The sequence below is a fragment of the Prionailurus bengalensis genome, chromosome C1 (genome assembly GCF_016509475.1).
Source record: "Prionailurus bengalensis isolate Pbe53 chromosome C1, Fcat_Pben_1.1_paternal_pri, whole genome shotgun sequence".
Classification (NCBI taxonomy): domain Eukaryota; kingdom Metazoa; phylum Chordata; class Mammalia; order Carnivora; family Felidae; genus Prionailurus; species Prionailurus bengalensis.
The window spans coordinates 184,097,979-184,113,894 of NC_057345.1; the positions used below are offsets into that span (position 1 = coordinate 184,097,979).

Consider the following 15,916-nt stretch of genomic DNA (forward strand, 5'->3'; position numbering starts at 1 on the left):
TCAGGCAAGGACCACAAAGACAAAAATAAACAAATGGAACTACCTTTTGCACAGTGAAGTAAACTATCAACAAAATGAAAAGGCAACCTAGTGAATGGGAGGAGATGCTTGCAAATGACATATTCAATAAGGAGTTAACATCCAAAATATTTAAAGACCTCATACAACTCAGTATCAAAAAAACAATCCAACTAAAAAATGGGAAGTGGATCTGAATAGACATTTTTTCCAAAGAAGACATACAGATTGCCAACAGGTACATAAAGATGGTCAATACCACTAACCATCAGGAAAATGTAAATTAAAACCACAATGAGATATCACCTCATACCTGTCAGACTGGTTATTATCAGAAGACAAGAAGTAAGTATTGGTAAGGATATGGAGTAAATGGAACCTTTCTGCATTTTGGTGGGAATGCAAATTGGTTCATTATATAAGATAGTATGGAGGTTCCTAAAAAAAAATTAAAAATAGAACTGCCATATGATCCAGCAACTCCACTTCTAGATATTAAAAAAAAAAACCACTAATTTGAAAAAAAGTATGCACCCCTATGTTCATTACTTACAATAGCCAGGATATGGAAGCAGCCTAAATGTACATTGATAGATGAATGCATAAAGGAGATGTGATATATACACATATGCATATATGAGAATATTACTTAGCCATAAAAAAGAATGGTATCTTGCTATTTGTGACAATATGGATGGAACTGAAGGATATCATGTTAAATAAGTCAGAAAAAGACAAATGCACATACACACAAGGGAATATTACTCAGCCATAAAAAGAATGAAATCTTGCCATTTGTGACAACATGGAAGGACCTAGAGGGCATTATGTTGAATAAAGTAAGTCAGAGAAAGCCGAATACCCTATGATTTCATTTATATATGGAATCTAAAAACAAACAAACAAACAAACAAACAAACACACACACAAAAAACCCCAAAACCCAAATGAACAAAACAGAAAGAGATTCATATACAGAGAACAAACTGATGGTTGCCAGTGGGGAGAGGGGTGGGAGGATGGCCGAAATAGGTGAAGATCAAGAGATATAATCTTTCTGTTATAAGATAAGACATAAGGATGTAATATACAACACAGTGGATATAGTCAATAATATTGTAAAAAATTTGTATGGTGACAGATGGTAATTAGACTTACTGGGGTGACCATTTCATAATGCATAGAAGTATTGAATCATGACCTTGTACACCTGATACTAATATCATGTACAACAAAAAATTACTCTTTTCATTTAAAATTATCAAGGTTTAGGAGCACTTGGGTGGCTCAGCTGGTTAAACGTCCAGCTTAGACTCAGGTCATGGTCTTGTAGTTCATGGGTTCGAGCCCTGCATCGGGCTCTTTGTTGAAGTGTGGGGCTTAGAGCCTGCTTCGGATTCTGTCTCCTTCTCTCTCTGCCCCTCCTCCTGCTCGCCCTCTGTCTGTCTCTCTCTCTCAAAAATAAATTTAAAAAAATTAAAAAATTACTTTAAAATAATCAAGGTTTGAAAAAATCAACTTATATTGACTGTTGCCATGAATATATTTTCTGCCTTGAGATATTAGCTATTGATATTATAAAGCTTTAAGTAGCAATACATTAAAAAACGTCATTCTAAATTTTCTATTTACATATTAGTATAGTAGTATTTTGGCAGGGGAAGGTCAAAAATTTTTAACAATATCAGTGTTTAATCAAAGTTTGGAGATCATTGTCTAAAACAACCACATTTCCTTTTACAGTACTCTGTGGATCTGTAATTTATGACTAATTTTTTTATTAATTCCACTTAAAAATTTGTTAGGACAAAGATTTTTTTTTAAGTGTTTGTTTATTTTGAGAGTGAGCATGTGTGCGGGAGGGAGGGGCAAAGAGAGGGGGAGAGAGAATTCTGAGCAGGCTCTGCACAGCCCAATGTGGGTCTCAATCTCACCAACTGTGAGATCACAACCCGAGCCAAAATCAAGAGTCCAATGCCCAACCAGCTGAGCCACTCAGGTGCCCCAGTTACAACAAAGATTTTTAAATGCAGTGAATGCTACACATTCCTATTTTAAAATTCAATTAGATAGTATAGTTTTTTTCCTAAAAGGCGTAAACCAAGTTTCTTTCTTTTCAAACGTATGTTTATTTATTTTGAAAGAGAGAGAGAAAGAGAGTGAGCATGTGAGCACAGGAGGGGCAGAAAGAGGAGAGAGACTGGAGCCTGCTTTGGATTCTGTCTCCCTCTCTCTGCCCCTCCCCCACTCACTCTCTCATGAATGAATAAACAAACAAAAAGAACTATGGGGAATCTGGGTGGCTCAGTCTGTTGAATGTCTGACTTCGGCTCAGGTCATGGTCTCCTGGCTCATGAGTTCCAGCCCTGCCTCAGGCTCTGTCCAGTCAGCTTGGAGCCTGGAGCATTTTTTGGATTCTGTGTCTCCCTCTTCTCTGCCCCTCCCCTGCTCATACACTATCTCTCTCTCAAAAATGAACATTGAACTTATTTATTCACATTTATTTATTGTTGAGAGACAGAGCATGAGCAGGGGAGGAGCAGAGAGAGAAGGAGACAGAATCTGAAGCAGGCTTCAGGCTCTGAGCTGTCAGCAGAGCCAGATGCAGGGCTCGAATCCATGAATCATGAGATCATGACCTGAGCCAAACTCAGACACTTAACCGACTGAGCCACCCAGGTGCCCCTGAACTTTTCTTTTTAAATAAAAAAAAGAACTATGGAATCAAATATTACTTAAGTATAGCAATTATGAAAAAGACTTTTGTTCCTGGATATGCATGCTAGGCAGACTTCTAAAATGGCCCCAAGATTCTCATCTATTAGTGCACCCGTCTTCTATCATCCATGCCCCTTGAGTGTGGATGGAACTTGTTGAGTATGATGGGAATAGGAGTATGTTATCTTATGTGGCAAATGGGATTCTGCAGATGTAAGGTTGGCCTCTAGTGAATCAAAAGGGAAATTACCGCAATGGATCTGAGCTACTCACATGAGCCCTCTCCATCTGGGTCTAAAGGTCAGAGAGAAAGTTGAAGACACTCAAAATGTTAAAGTAATTCTACTCATCTTGAAGGCGCAAATTGCCATTTTGTGGAGGGCCACATAGCAGGCAGACTGGGGAGCTCAGAAAACAGCACTCTGTCAACAGCCAGCAAAAAGAGGAACCTTATCTCTAACAACCTGAATATACCAGATAGGATATCTGACCTAGATAATTGTGTGCAAACAGGTGTTGTTGAAAGCCATTAAATTTTTCACTGCTATGCAGCAGTGAAAGGGAGTGAAGATGAAGTGGTTATTCAAAAAAGGGAGAAAAACTAGTGGGAATGATTTATAAAGCTTTCATTTTGTATACTCCAGTGGCCTCTACATTTGGTGGTTTAAATATAATCCTTTAAAGGCCCAAGGGAGACTATTAAAACTTCTAGCTGTATATTTCTCATTTTTAAAAATTTACTTTTCAGGGTTTATTTAGTAATAATATATACAACGTTAATACATGCAGATGATTTGTAAATGTTGATATATGCAGAGATGCTGATTATAAGAGTTTAGAAAACACTCTTCTCATCAAAGGGAGAGTGTACCACTTGTCCCTCAAAAGATGTCCTGCCTCATTTTTAACTCCTCTCATCCATTCTTAGTGAAGTTTAAATCTATACTAAACTCTCAAATTATGTAGTGTCTCTTTTGGCATCTTATAATCCTAAGTCTTTCTAGATGCTTCTAGGAGCCCTAGCAAGTTAATTTTATTGACTAGAGCAAAGTTTAAGAATTACTATTTGGGACACAAAACAGAATCCCAGGTTTCTTCCCTACAGATCAAATTTAGTAGTGTTAGGGTGACCTGGGAATCTGTTTCAAACTGTTTAGATCATTCTCATTTTCATGTAATTTGAGAAAATGGTCACTTAAGAACATATATCAAGTTAGCATAAGAAAAGTTGAAAGCATGATCTTTGGGAGAAACCTGTATTTGGGAGAGATTGTAACTGTTCAATTCCTTAAAAATGGAACATGAACCATGAGATGTCCATACAAATGCTACAAAATACCAACTTGGGAAATCTTAGAATTTATCTGGCTTCTAATATTTACCTGTAATGTGTCATTATGTGCCATGCATAGGCCTTCAAATTTCTGAAATCCAGATGTGCTGTAAAGAAGTAATCTTGAAGGATTTTCTCCTGAGATGGTATTGTGGAGTATGTGAACTGGCAAACAATCTCTGCACCACATGCCCTTGTTCACCAAATTTATTGTTGAACATTCAGAACACCAGATTATGACAGATTTAAAAAGAAAGCACCAAAAATTGCTACACATTCATACCTGAGGAAAGACTGAAGAAAAATATTCATTAAACTCCACACCATAATGTCGAAACACACATGAAAACATACACAACACTCTACAGAGTATAATAAATAGCACTTTTTGTGAATTACAACCAGTTGAATGTAATAATGTTACTTATACCATTTAAAAAATACACACAAAATCACATTAGTGTATTTCATACACCATATATTATACAAAGCACTGGAGAAGATCAGGCATGCTTAAAAGGAAAAATCTGCAAGGTGACAATCATTTTCCAGTATATGCCATAGGACAAATTCCTTTGCACTAAGTATTGTTACTATACACTGCATTTTCTGGACAAAAGTATCAATTTGCAAATAAAATATTACTGAGTCTATCTCAGTATATACATAGTTTGTCCTTTATAAATTTTTAACTATACTATAAACACAGATGCAGGTTGGCAGCCATGTATTTTATTACATTTCCTTGGCAAACTACTTTCACCTCAATTTTACCATGTTCTAAGGAAAGACATGTTTTCTTTCTACCTATTTTTAGAGAATCCTAGATTTTTGTCTCTGGGTGCAGGTAGTGAAGGCGAAATGGGAAGAAGAAATGTGTTGAGTTTACATTCAAAATTGAAACTGAAAAATACACAACAAATTCTGAGTACACAGAGATGGGGGTATCTTTTAGCAGAGACCATGATATCCTCTGAATGGAATAATTTGTCTTAATAGAAATTATTTTAAATAAGCACAGTAAAAATCCAAGTTTTTACATTAAAAAATAAAAACAAAAACAACTAGAGCCAGTTCTTTCTTGAGATCTTAAAAATAAGTATTAGGAAGGAAAAAGAAAAAGAGAAAAGGGGGAAAATAATATTTAAAAATATACTGCATGAATCTGAGTTTAAGTACTAAAAAATTGTTGTTGGGTAAACTAACTCTAATATTCAAGTATGAGCCTCAATAATCTGAGGAAAAATAAGTACAGGTCTTACTTCATGTCTTTGATAGATTATTCATTAAAAAGACAAAGAAATATACTTGAATATTAATTTTCCATGTGTAAATAAATACAAAACAGAAGTGCCACCACATTTTCCTAAAATAAATTTATTTTCAGAAACTTTAGCCAAACTTACTTGCTACACCTATGAAATGTAAGTCAATTTTAACTCAAAATGAGAACTCTGGAAATTAAAGGTTTCTAGAGCAAAACAGGAAATGCTAGTCAACTTTAACAATTTTACTTAACCAACTTCAAAGAAAAAAGTTTGGTGCCAGGTTGAGAAGATGACCCATAATAAAATATAGTTATAAAACTGCAGGGCATTCTTTCATCATTTTAAGGCACAGTCTGTTTTATCCCAAACAACTAAAAGTTCAAGGTCACAGTGATAATACGCATCCAGTTTTGGTCTATTTTCTCGTGGGTACGTTGCTACATTTATGTAAGCATTTATGTAAGCAAGTTAGTCACGTAAGTTTAAGAAACTGTAATACAACTACTTCAAAATAATACATTTAAAGTCATTTATATATTTTTAAAAATATAAATACACAATACAATTTCACAAATTATATACACTAAAAATTGAAAGTTTTGTTTCCCCCTCTGTAGTGGAGGAAGAGTTTATTTCTACCAATATTCCAACAAACACATATTTAATTCTGTAGACAGCATAGTTATATTAAAATACAGGTATTTCCTACTTAGGATAAAATTATTTAACACAGAGGAAAAATTCATTCCAAAAAACAATGTTAACTGAAATTTTAGGTCTTGTACATCATCTTTTTACTAATATCCAGTTACTACCAGATAATTGGATAAACCGTCACCACAGTCAAACATTTTAATATTTGGTTTTTTCTTGCCTCTTTACTTCTAAGGCTATTTTTGCAAACTGCATCAGCATTACTGGGCAGAGAAACAATAAATGATTAAATCAATTACATGATTCAATGGGAAAAACTATAATATAAAGGAATGAAATTCCTTTTGAGAATTTCCAGAGGGAAGAAATTAAAGAATTCGAATCAGATAAAAATGTTGAGTCTATCATTTTTCTACTTTTCTCTCGTGAATATAACACCCATCAATGTTAACACTTCAGCATTAACACCATTGATTGTTTATATTTTCTGTTAAAATATGTGTTTTGAAATGTTTATCTCATTGGACTAAGTTAAGATCTAGTAGATAATTTTCCCCTTTGAAACATGTGATTTAAAAAGGTAATGGAAATACACAGAAGACAAAACAAATTTCACAGTAAGCACTGTTACATAAATAAGAGACACCTGTACCAAAAAATGATCTGTACAACAAAACTTGAAGTTTTACAACACAGAATGAATGTGTGATAAATAAAGCAAGATTACTTCAAATGCTTACTTCAATTAATTAATAAAAGATCATTATTGGGTAAACTAACTTTTAAACCCACTAAAACCAGAGAACATTATCCCAGAAATCAGACAAAATAGAATATACTATGGTACATTACATGTTTTCAAAGAAACATTAGAGTATGGAATATAAGTTTTGAAGATTTACATATTTAATATAAGTCCTAGATGTAAAATACTGAAAATAATATTTCTGCTTTAATCCCAATATGTTAAGAAAAATTCATTGGCACAAATATCTGGAGGTATTTTACAGTTTCATTTAGCCTTTGGTGGCAAAGCATGTTTTGCTAACCATACGAATATAGTTATATTTTTCAATGTAGTGTTTTACGCTCAAAAAAATTCAAATGTGTTTTTTTCCTGTAAAAGGGATGCAAAAAGTCCAATATGAAACAAGTACAACATGAAATACAAAATATGCCTATAATCTAGGCTTCTGAATAGTTAATAGTTCTATGCTTTGTCTATAAATCTTTTACTGGTGCTAGTAATATTACCACTATACAAATACTAAAAGCAAAAATAACATTAAAAAATAGCACACGGACTTTACAAAAATGGCTAATTTTTAGACTTCCTAAATTAAGATTAAATTCAAATATGCAAACAAATTTACACTAACTGTTTTTTACGAGTGTTCAAAGTTACAAGGTACAGAATCATTACAGAATAATTCTGACTCATACATATCAAGTTCTATACAAAATCGTCAGAAATTGGTTACTTGGCATTTCAAACCATAGTCATTTTTGACAGCATAACATGCTAAAACAAGCACTTTTAGAAAGTCCTGTACTTGACTCAGAATCCTCAACTACAGACAATGTAATCAAGATGTACATTAGAATATCATCTAACTTTTGAAAGACATTACTGATTCAGGTGTACTGTTACGTTTATACTATTAATATAACAAGTTAGTCTATTCTCACTATTTCCAAACTTCATTCTGTTCTAAAACTGTTATTAATATACAAAATCCAGTCTTCTATATTCATAATATAACTTATCACAAAATTGTGAATTCTTGAGCATTTACAGTACACATATTCAGATTTGGATTACTGGCCTGACTTTTCTTTCCTATCATCATTATTAAACGTAAAGGACACAAATAGCCTCCCAGACTTCCTATTTCTTCAGGCTGTTGAAACTTACTGTGAAAAAATGCATGAGTAATATGCAAAAAAAGAAGTCCATTAAAGACTTGGTAATGTTGTCCCCTCTGTTCAACAAGAGTGAGATGAAATTTCAGCTCCAAATCATCTGTTTTATAAAAGTACCTTCTACATTTACATTGGGAGGCAAGGAAGCTTTCTGTCAGGGTCTAATTTAGTAATATAAAGATATCCTTTTTTTTTTTTTTAAAGATTTTATTTTTAAGTAATCTCCACACCAAACTTAGCCAAACTTACTTGCTACACCTATGAAATGTAAGTCAATTTTAATTCAAAATGAGAACTCTGGAAATTAAAGGTTTCTAGAGCAAAACAGGAAATGCTAGTCAACTTTAACAATTTTACTTAACCAACTTCAAAGAAGAAAGTTTGGTGCCAGGTTGAGAACTGGCTCAAACTCACAACCCTGAGATCAAGAGTTGCACGCTCCACTATCTGAGACCGCAAGGCGCCCTGCATAACACAAAGATACTTTTATTACTTCCTGGAAGTGTGTCATGCTCTCCGAATTGACTTCCCCCTGAAAAACTGCACAAGGTATCTAGTTTCCTATGATAGTAACACTGAAAAAAAAAATGATGAAAAATAATCAACAGATGCCTCATCATAAAAAGTTGCAACACACTAAAAATTTTTTTCCCAACTGATTTTAATAATAGGTTACTAAAATTGCAAATGCAGCAATGTAAAGTTTTGCACTAAACCTCCTAATAAGCAAGCTGTTACACTCAGACCTAATGCCCAAGATGAAAATACAGGTCAGATTAATTATCCTGGGATTCAGGAATCAATTCCTCCCATTTCCCTACAGCTTTCTAGAACTAAACTGAAAATCAGTTTTATCTCCTTTTATTTCCCTTCTGGCCACTAGTGTAAGAGGTGCTAATGAGCAGTGAGGTGATATAAATATACTGTGTTATGAATGACAAGTCTGAAGCATTAAGAAAAGTGTAAAACTAGAGAATGAACAAATTAGATAATTTGCCTTTATTAAGTATGTGTGTGTGTGTGTGTGTGTGTGGTGGAAATGTGTACCATCTGTACAAGTGATAGGAAAATCAACAACAAACAAATTTACTAGGCCTAGTATATAGCTCTTTATTTTTCTTTACTGTATAATCATGTAGATTGTAGTGTAGTTCAATCAAGAAAAGGTATTCCATTATATACATGTGATTTTATCTGACTGAAATATGAAAAAAAAATTAACAACTAATCAATACATGATCTATATATACTGAAGAGACTCAAAATCAATGTGAACGAGGCACACATGGTTTTTTAGGACCACTGTTCTAAATATTTTCATTCTGGTGACAACCAAGAAGAGTTAGCAGAACCTGTTTAATTTCTGGCAAAAGATCCAGAAAAAAGAGGTTAAAGTTTTCTATCGTATTATCAGTTCCAAGTTATAATAGTAACTCCAACTGAGGCTTTAGAAACACTGAAATTACTCAGTATTTTTACCATTTGGTCTATATGTTTGATGCAGTTATCAATGATAGGGTCCAAGAGTAATTTTTATAAGCACAAAACTTACTCAAAACTCAAATTCTAAATAAAAATGTTATAGTACTAGAGCTCAGAAGTTTGCCAAATTGGACACACTGTAACTGCCAATAAACAACTTCATTTTTAGTAACAGTGCTAATAAAGCTGTGCTGTTTTACTAGCTAATAAAATAAGCTGCAAGCATGATAGGAGCAATGTATAATCAAGAGGCAAAAGGACCTTCATTTTCTCAAGTGACAGAAACATCAATTTCCCTAATCTTCAGACAGAGCCTACCTTCTCATCTCTGGTAGTTATTTGGGTTTAAAGTGCATCCGGATTTGATAAAGACTCTGTCAAAATGTGTGTGTGTGTGTGTGTGTGTGTGTGTGTGTGCGCGCGCGTGTGTGTGTGCGCGCATGCGTGTATGTATCTGTATATATATGTACCCATAATGGCTAAAGACCCAACCTGTTGTTTATAAAATGTTTAATTAGAATCCTTTTTATAGCCCTAAAATGAAATATTCTGTTAGAATAAATAAGACTTTAGGACTTGATAACTACACTTACATGGAAAGTGTCTAGTGAGATATAATATGCCTAGTCTGCTGCTTTAAAAAGCTAATCTCCTACTCACAAATGAGAAATTTAAGCTTGTTATATTTTAGTCATGAACGGTCCTGACTGAACAAGAAGACTTTATATCATATAAACACCATGATTATGGCTGTCAATAGAAGATCCAAATTAATGAATTTTCTAAAGTTCTTTCTGTATATAAATATGTTTAAATTCAGAAATAGTTAAATGACACAATTAACCTATAACTTGACATACATCAGTGAAAAAAACAAAGATACAATGTACATAAACTTATGGGTATATGAATAGATAAACATAGGCACATGTGTCCTTATTTAAATATACATGTGGTATGCCATGGGACATCTTTCCTTTCAGGTACTGAACAAACAAGCATTCTGCATTTTATCCCTTTGCTACCTCTCTCAAATTAAAAACCTGAAATATTTGCCATGTCTTACTATGAGATTATCACTTCCCTTTAATGATCTTCGTAAGTGAAAATATAAATACTAAACAACAGGCATGAGGCTGGGAGAAACAACGGAATCAAACAAATTTACAAACCCTCACAGATGACACTGAAACCCTCAAATGATGCCAAAACAGCAAGGACCTGAGGAATAACTGAGAAGAGAAGTGAGGTAACCCTCCACAGGCAGTAACAGCTGAGAGACTGTAATGGAATCCAGATGCAACAGCCGAGAAAAAGAATTTGGTACTCTAGGACATTCCTGGGTACTAACAAAGACACAAGTTCGCAGGTACTACTGGGAGTTAAGGGCTTTACTTAAAAAGGTTTTGGGTATGTAGAGCATATACATCTAAAGGAAAGGCTCCATGAGCCAAGTACACCTCAGCCTGAGTTTATTCTATCTTAAGGCAAAATACTTAGCTCTATTACCTACTCTTTTGTAGTTAAAAGTGAGCTGAAGTCTGAAATGAAAGAAATATTACTTTCTTTTCTGTGAAACAGTAATCATCTTGGCAAATTAAGATTCCATTGTTAAAACTAGTGGCTAAAATCTCCAATCTATTTAAGTATATTGTTTATACATTACGCTATTAATGGAGTAGTGGTTATTCCGTTAATAGTATAATTTTATTTATCAAATGTGGTACAGCACTTAATCGTGCTTTTTCTCTACAGTAGACAAAACTTGTGCAAACCTGGAGTTTTTTCTGACCACTGGAATTTAGTTATGTTAACAATCCACCATGATCTGAGGCACTTTTGGCAACCATGGGGTCAATGAATTAAATAAAATGGCATATGCTGGACAACTGTACTGCTCCAATGCTAGTAAGTAAATATTTGGGAGAATTCTCTTTAAATTTAACAACAGATTTCTTTAATAGTCTCCTGATGTTTACCAAGAGTACAAAATAAGATCTGCATTTGAAAAGCAGCAAGAAAATTTCATTGAATTTTGAGTTTAAATTATGTTAATTAATCTTGCATTGGTTACCAAGAAAACATGTCTCCTTAAAATTAAAAGTTGTATTTTCATAGATGTAAGAAAACAAAAGATATGCCTTGATCACTGTGGCTGCCAAAAACTGACCAAAGACTTTTTGTGGTTATTTCATTTTTGGGAAACCAAACAGTTGTGAATTTCATCAATCTTTTAAGACTGATTTCTCAATATGCATACTGTAGCAAATACAAAGCAATCTACTTTTCAGAAGAAAGTTTGATGAAATGAGCAGAATGCTTGAGTTGAGATTACAAGCAATGCTACATTTACTCAGTGTTTAGAAGATCCCCAGTATGGCCAATCAAGCAGAATAGCTGTTATGCAGAGAAGTCCTCAAAAACAGTGGCCACCATATCCTTTTACTAATTTTTCAAAAATGACTAGTACTTAGATGCCATACCACAAAACTAAACCATGCTTCAACTATTTTCCTCAAGCATTATAAAACTAGTTTCCTATTTTCAATATTGTAAAAATAGACCTGTCTTCTCCAAAGGATCTTGTCATCCACATTCATGGATGTGTGCATTCCCTCTTAACACTGACTCTAATGATATAAATTATTTTTATCATTCCTTAAATCCAGTCTTACATAAAGTTACATAACGCATGGAGTAAAAGAGGAATGAAAACAAAGCATGGAACCCTGTATAAGTGTGCTGACCCAAAAGCAATTACACCAACAGCCAGAGGAAGTGGAAATTGTGAAGTAGTCTTCAACAATTTACTGTAAAGAGACAGAGAAATATATATTATGCAAACAACATTGTAGGCAAAACCAGAATATGCTGATATTTTATACAGTTCTGAGAAAGTATTCTAAATGGTGTTAGATGGAGTAATTTTTCAAGTAATGAATTTAACCATACGTAATTTTTAAAAAGATCAATACAGGGGCGCCTGGGTGGCGCAGTCGGTTAAGCATCCGACTTCAGCCAGGTCACGATCTCGCGGTCCGTGAGTTCGAGCCCCGCGTCAGGCTCTGGGCTGATGGCTCAGAGCCTGGAGCCTGTTTCCGATTCTGTGTCTCCCTCTCTCTCTGCCCCTCCCCCATTCATGCTCTGTCTCTCTCTGTCCCAAAAAAATAAATAAAAACGTTGAAAAAAAAAAAAAGATCAATACAAGCTGTATTTTAGCCAGAGAAAAATACTAGCCAAACTTTTATTCACCAATTCTACCTCTAAAAATTTACCCTTGCAAAAATAATATTTACTAAGACATACCTATAGAAATATTTATTTTAACCCTACTTGTATAGCAAACAAAACAAAAAGCCTCAACCAAATAAAAAGGGAATGATCCTTAATTACTAACAGGAACAGTATTAAAATGACACCAAATCTTATTAAAAGAAAAATACAGAAAAGACTATTACTTTTTTATTCTGAAAACAAAAAACTGGGATAGGAGGGGTTAAAGAAATTTGTCTAAGGATGTAGGGCTATTAAATGGCAGGCCAAGATTTAAACCCCAGGTCTGCCTTATTCTACAATGTCTACAAACATCTGCCAGAATCAACTGAAAACAGGCTTGTAGAGCAAACAACCAGGCAATGAAAACTCAAATTTTATTATGGAGAACTTTAAACATATGTATTAGTGAACTACTAATAGTATAATGAACCTCATGTACCCATCATCCAACTTCAAAAAGTATCAAGTGATGGCCAATCTTACTTCACCTATAATCCTATCCACTTCACTCCATCTGTACTTTTTAAAAGTTTGTTTGTTTGTTTTTTTATTTATTTATTTTAAGAGAGAGAGTGAGCATAGGAGGAGTAAAGAGAGAAGGAACAAGGGAGAATCCCAAGCAGTCTCCATGCTGTCAGTGCGGAGCCTGACGTGGGGCTTGAACCGGTGAGATCATGATTGTGCCAAAATCAAGACTAAATCACTCAACTGACTGAGCCACCCAGGTGGCCCTCCTTCCGTACTTTTTGAAAACAAATCTTATTAGACATCATATATTTTAAGGGCTAAATTTAAAAAAAATCATTATATCCTAACAAGTAAACCTGATAATTAAGAAAACAAATATAGTACTTGCATATAAACTACATCTGCATACAAACCATAATTACTCTACAGTTATAGCTTTAACTTTAGGAACAGTCAAAATAATTAGAAATAAAGAACATGTTTCAGGCATCAAAGAAAGAGTGATAAAGACTAGGAAGAGATGTAAGAAAAAGAAAGATTGAACTACTATACCTGGATTTTATTGAAACGGTGTGAGTATTTCCAAGAATTGCCATAGTTGGAATAAGGATAAATGCCAAAGGTTTACACGGATCAGGACTAAGTTTAAAGTAATACCTACATCAAAGAGAAAAAACAAAAACAAATCAACAAAGTATACTCGATCATTTTATTTTTATTTATTTATTTTTTTAATTTTTTTTTTTCAACGTTTATTTATTTTTGGGACAGAGAGAGACAGAGCATGAACGGGGGAGGGGCAGAGAGAGAGGGAGACACAGAATCGGAAACAGGCTCCAGGCTCTGAGCCATCAGCCCAGAGCCTGACGCGGGGCTCGAACTCACGGACCGCGAGATCGTGACCTGGCTGAAGTCGGACGCTTAACCGACTGCGCCACTCAGGCGCCCCAACTCAATCATTTTAAATTATCAGAATCAAACAAATTAATTAAATTTCAGAATACTGCATTGATATGAGAGCTCTAAACAGCTCATGAAATTTTTGATAAATAATTTTTGCTATGGATCATCTTTATACCTAAGGCTTTATATTGAGAATTATGTTCAGAAACTACTAAGGGAAATGAAAATATCCAATATGGGAGCACTTCCTTTTATTTTATTTTTATAGAGTTTATTTATTTTGAGAGTGTGTACACGTGAGGGGGAGGGGCAGAGAGAGAGAGAGAGAGAGAGACAGAGACAGAGACAGAGTCCGTCCCAAGCAGGCTCTACACTGGCAGCATGGAGCCCAATACAGGGCTTGATCCCATGAGCAATGAGATCATGACCTGAGCTGAAATCAACCGACTGAGCCACCCACGCACCTCAGCACTTTTTTAATAATAGGTATAGGGGCACCTGGGTGATTCAGTAGGTTGGGCGTTGAATCGGTTTCAGTCAGATCATGATCTCGCAGTTTCTAAGTTTGAGCCCCACTCTGGGCTCTGCACTGACAGTGTGAAGCCTGCTTGGGATCTCTCTCTCCCTCTCTCTCTGCCCCTCCCCTGCTCACTCACTCCATCTCTCTCAAAATAAATGAACTTAAAAAAATTTAATAATAGGTACATGTATGTCTGAAAGGTCATACAGAAATAATGTTTTTATAAAACAAGTTATTCAAAATGTATTAAGGCTGCTCTAGTTTATAAAAAAGATGAAAAAAATGAAGATTTATATAAATTGTCTCTTATTTTCTTTTAAATCTAAATTCTCATCTCTGGCATTTACTGACAGTGAGACATCTATAGCCTTTTAGAATCATAAATTTATGCTCCTCAAATAATTTTCTCCCCAAACCTTTGAACAAAAAACTCTGGATCGTGACTAAAATTAGGGACAAAGGAAGAATATTAACATCTGGTAACCTGTTGATTTATCAAACTTTGACTTTTCAAAAAATATACTTTCAGTATTTAGATAATTTGAAATTTTTATATTGTTTCTAAAAACTATATTGAGTAGGAGTTCAATTATTGGATGATGTGGCCTATTTTTCAAAAACAAATTATAACTAAATATTCTAGAAACAATCTTAGAGGGCATCTCAGATTCTGATTTAACCTAGAATAGTTACCATGTGGCAAGGCAAACAATGGTCATTTATTTTAGTTTAATGTTTGGTGCTCATTAGAAAAGTATACTTTTTTTTTCATTATTTCCAATATTTTTAAATGTAAACATTTTCTTCTTCCCCAATTTAAGGAAACATAAAACTGATCATGAATTGAAAAATACTTAAAGCACTAGCATTATGAATACCTTGGGTCAGCAAAACAAAGCACATTTTCACATATGTCTAGACTCACAGAAGGTTAAAGGTAAAATAAATAAAACACAATTCCCTCTTTTGGGCAGATTTTGAGGAAGTTTATATTCTCACAGTAAGGGAAAAAATGTGATTGTTTTGAAAATAAATTTCAGGTGATATATAGCTTCCTGTTCTTGAGGACGTTTGATGGATCGTTAGGAATCTGGCAAGTCTCTACTTACAGACATTTATTGTTTTAGCCACATAAATTATAATTATATAAATAAAACGCACCTGAGATTCTTTAACCAGTAAATTAAAGATGGCATGCTGAGTAATACAATCCATGTTAATAAGTTAATCACAGTATTGTGCATACGAAGACTATCTTCAGCATCATTGGCAGATAAATGAAGATAGTGTACTGTAGAGTCTTTATGGTGATTTGATTTTTTTTCATTTCTTCTAGAGTGTTTGAGATTCTAC

At 34.1% G+C, this 15,916-nt stretch overlaps 1 protein-coding gene across 2 annotated transcripts in view; it reads right to left on the bottom strand.

Moving 5' to 3' along the window:
- Positions 1-4,261: 4,261 nt before the first annotated feature.
- PGAP1 (post-GPI attachment to proteins inositol deacylase 1) overlaps positions 4,262-15,916 on the bottom strand; it is an 86,562-nt gene continuing 74,907 nt past the window's right edge. For both annotated transcript variants that reach the window (XM_043577377.1, XM_043577378.1), the window contains 4 exons: positions 15,725-15,912; positions 13,693-13,797; positions 8,315-12,206; positions 4,262-8,148 (listed from right to left, as the gene is read on the bottom strand). In XM_043577377.1, coding sequence (XP_043433312.1) covers positions 12,068-12,206; positions 13,693-13,797; positions 15,725-15,912 — 432 coding nt within the window. In that variant the 3' untranslated portion in view covers positions 4,262-8,148; positions 8,315-12,067. The remainder of the gene's footprint in view (positions 8,149-8,314; positions 12,207-13,692; positions 13,798-15,724; positions 15,913-15,916) is intronic.